Source organism: Aethina tumida, chromosome 2 (genome assembly GCF_024364675.1).
Source record: "Aethina tumida isolate Nest 87 chromosome 2, icAetTumi1.1, whole genome shotgun sequence".
NCBI classification, from domain to species: Eukaryota; Metazoa; Arthropoda; class Insecta; order Coleoptera; family Nitidulidae; genus Aethina; species Aethina tumida.
In genome coordinates, this window is record NC_065436.1 from 19,263,859 (window position 1) to 19,265,229 (window position 1,371).

The following is a 1,371-nucleotide window of genomic DNA, read 5'->3' on the forward strand; positions in this document are numbered from 1 at the left end:
CACGTTTAATTAGCATATCGGTGCGATTTGTGGCTTCTATCATACGCCAGTTTTGCAAGTGCGTGAATTGAACATCTTTCACGCAAATGCCATTGATTAGTCAGACCACCAAGATAAGGCATATTGTTTAAAACGATGTGCCCGATTTTCAGTGCCATCTAGTAAATGACGCACATAATCTGCAACATACAGGGTGCTTTAAAGTAAAGTGATAAATATAAATATTCTATTGTCCTGATTGTAGTTAAAATCCACGAATATTACAGACATTGACAAAAAATGAATCTTACCGTGGCACGACAAAAATTCTCCCTCGCCGGAATTCGTTAGTGTTGCACATCCGTCAAACAACTCGTGTGACAGTAACCTAGAAAATTGGCGGTTACAACAAACTAGTGTGCTGCATTTGCCCAAAATTTTCAAAAATGGCCTCAAAACTGCCGCCCAAGAAGTCGCAGAGCAGTGGGCCCCCATTCGTAGGCATCAGGTTTTGTCAAGAATGCAACAACATGCTGTACCCGAAAGAGGACAAGGCGAAGAAAATACTGTTGTACGCATGCAGGAATTGCAATTACAAACAACGAGCCGATTCCAACTGCATCTTTGTCAACAGAATTATGCACGAAATTAACGAATTGTCTCACATTGTGCCGGACGTCATCTCCGATCCGACCATGCCGAAGGCTGACAATCGTCCGTGCCCAAAATGTACCAACAGGGAAGCTGTGTTCTTTCAAGCACAGACCAGACGAGCTGAGGAAGAAATGAGGCTCTATTACGTATGCACAAATGCACTATGTGTTCACAGGTGGACTGAATAATACATATATTTCATGTTAAGATAAGTAACATATTTTTCACTTATAACATAATGTATGTTTATTAAAAAATATATGTTTAATATAATTGAGCATTTTATTATTTAAGGTATGGTTATAAAAATAAATCACTACTTTATTATAATTATGGAAACCTATAAAGAACTTATTTTAAGTGCATAGGTAAGTATTTTTTAAATGTTTATGTTATGTTATCTAATTACTTACTTTTATTGATATTTTATAAAACTGTAGAAAGTAACTAATTGTAACCTAATAATTTTTTCAAAAAAATATATTTACAATGTACAGTAGTGGACATTATCATAGTAGTTTGTTAAAATGTTAAATTTTAGCCATAATTCTTCTATTTAATGTGAATTCTTAAAATAATATACATCTACTATTGTTGTTTTATACTGTATCATAAAAGCTTCTATAGAGTAATTTTTGTAAAACTAGAAGTCTTTTTCTATGACATGTTACATATATTTTTCTGAATTGAACCGGACATAAATATAGCAACTTTAATTTTGAAAGGGATATTTGTGAT

General features: G+C 33.7%; 1 protein-coding gene across 2 annotated transcripts; it reads left to right on the top strand.

Moving 5' to 3' along the window:
* The first annotated feature begins 202 nt into the window (after nucleotides 1–202).
* Nucleotides 203–882, top strand: LOC109601020 (DNA-directed RNA polymerase II subunit RPB9-like). Of its 2 annotated transcripts, XM_049963023.1 has the most exons (2): nucleotides 203–550; nucleotides 614–882. In XM_049963023.1, the coding sequence occupies exons 1-2, from the start codon at nucleotides 426–428 to the stop codon at nucleotides 819–821; spliced, it is 333 nt and encodes a 110-aa protein (XP_049818980.1). In that variant the 5' UTR covers nucleotides 203–425; the 3' UTR covers nucleotides 822–882. The 2 variants fall into 2 exon arrangements, with proteins under 2 accessions (XP_049818980.1, XP_019872781.1); XM_020017222.2 differs by having other exon boundaries at nucleotides 203–868.
* The last annotated feature ends 489 nt before the right edge of the window (nucleotides 883–1,371 follow it).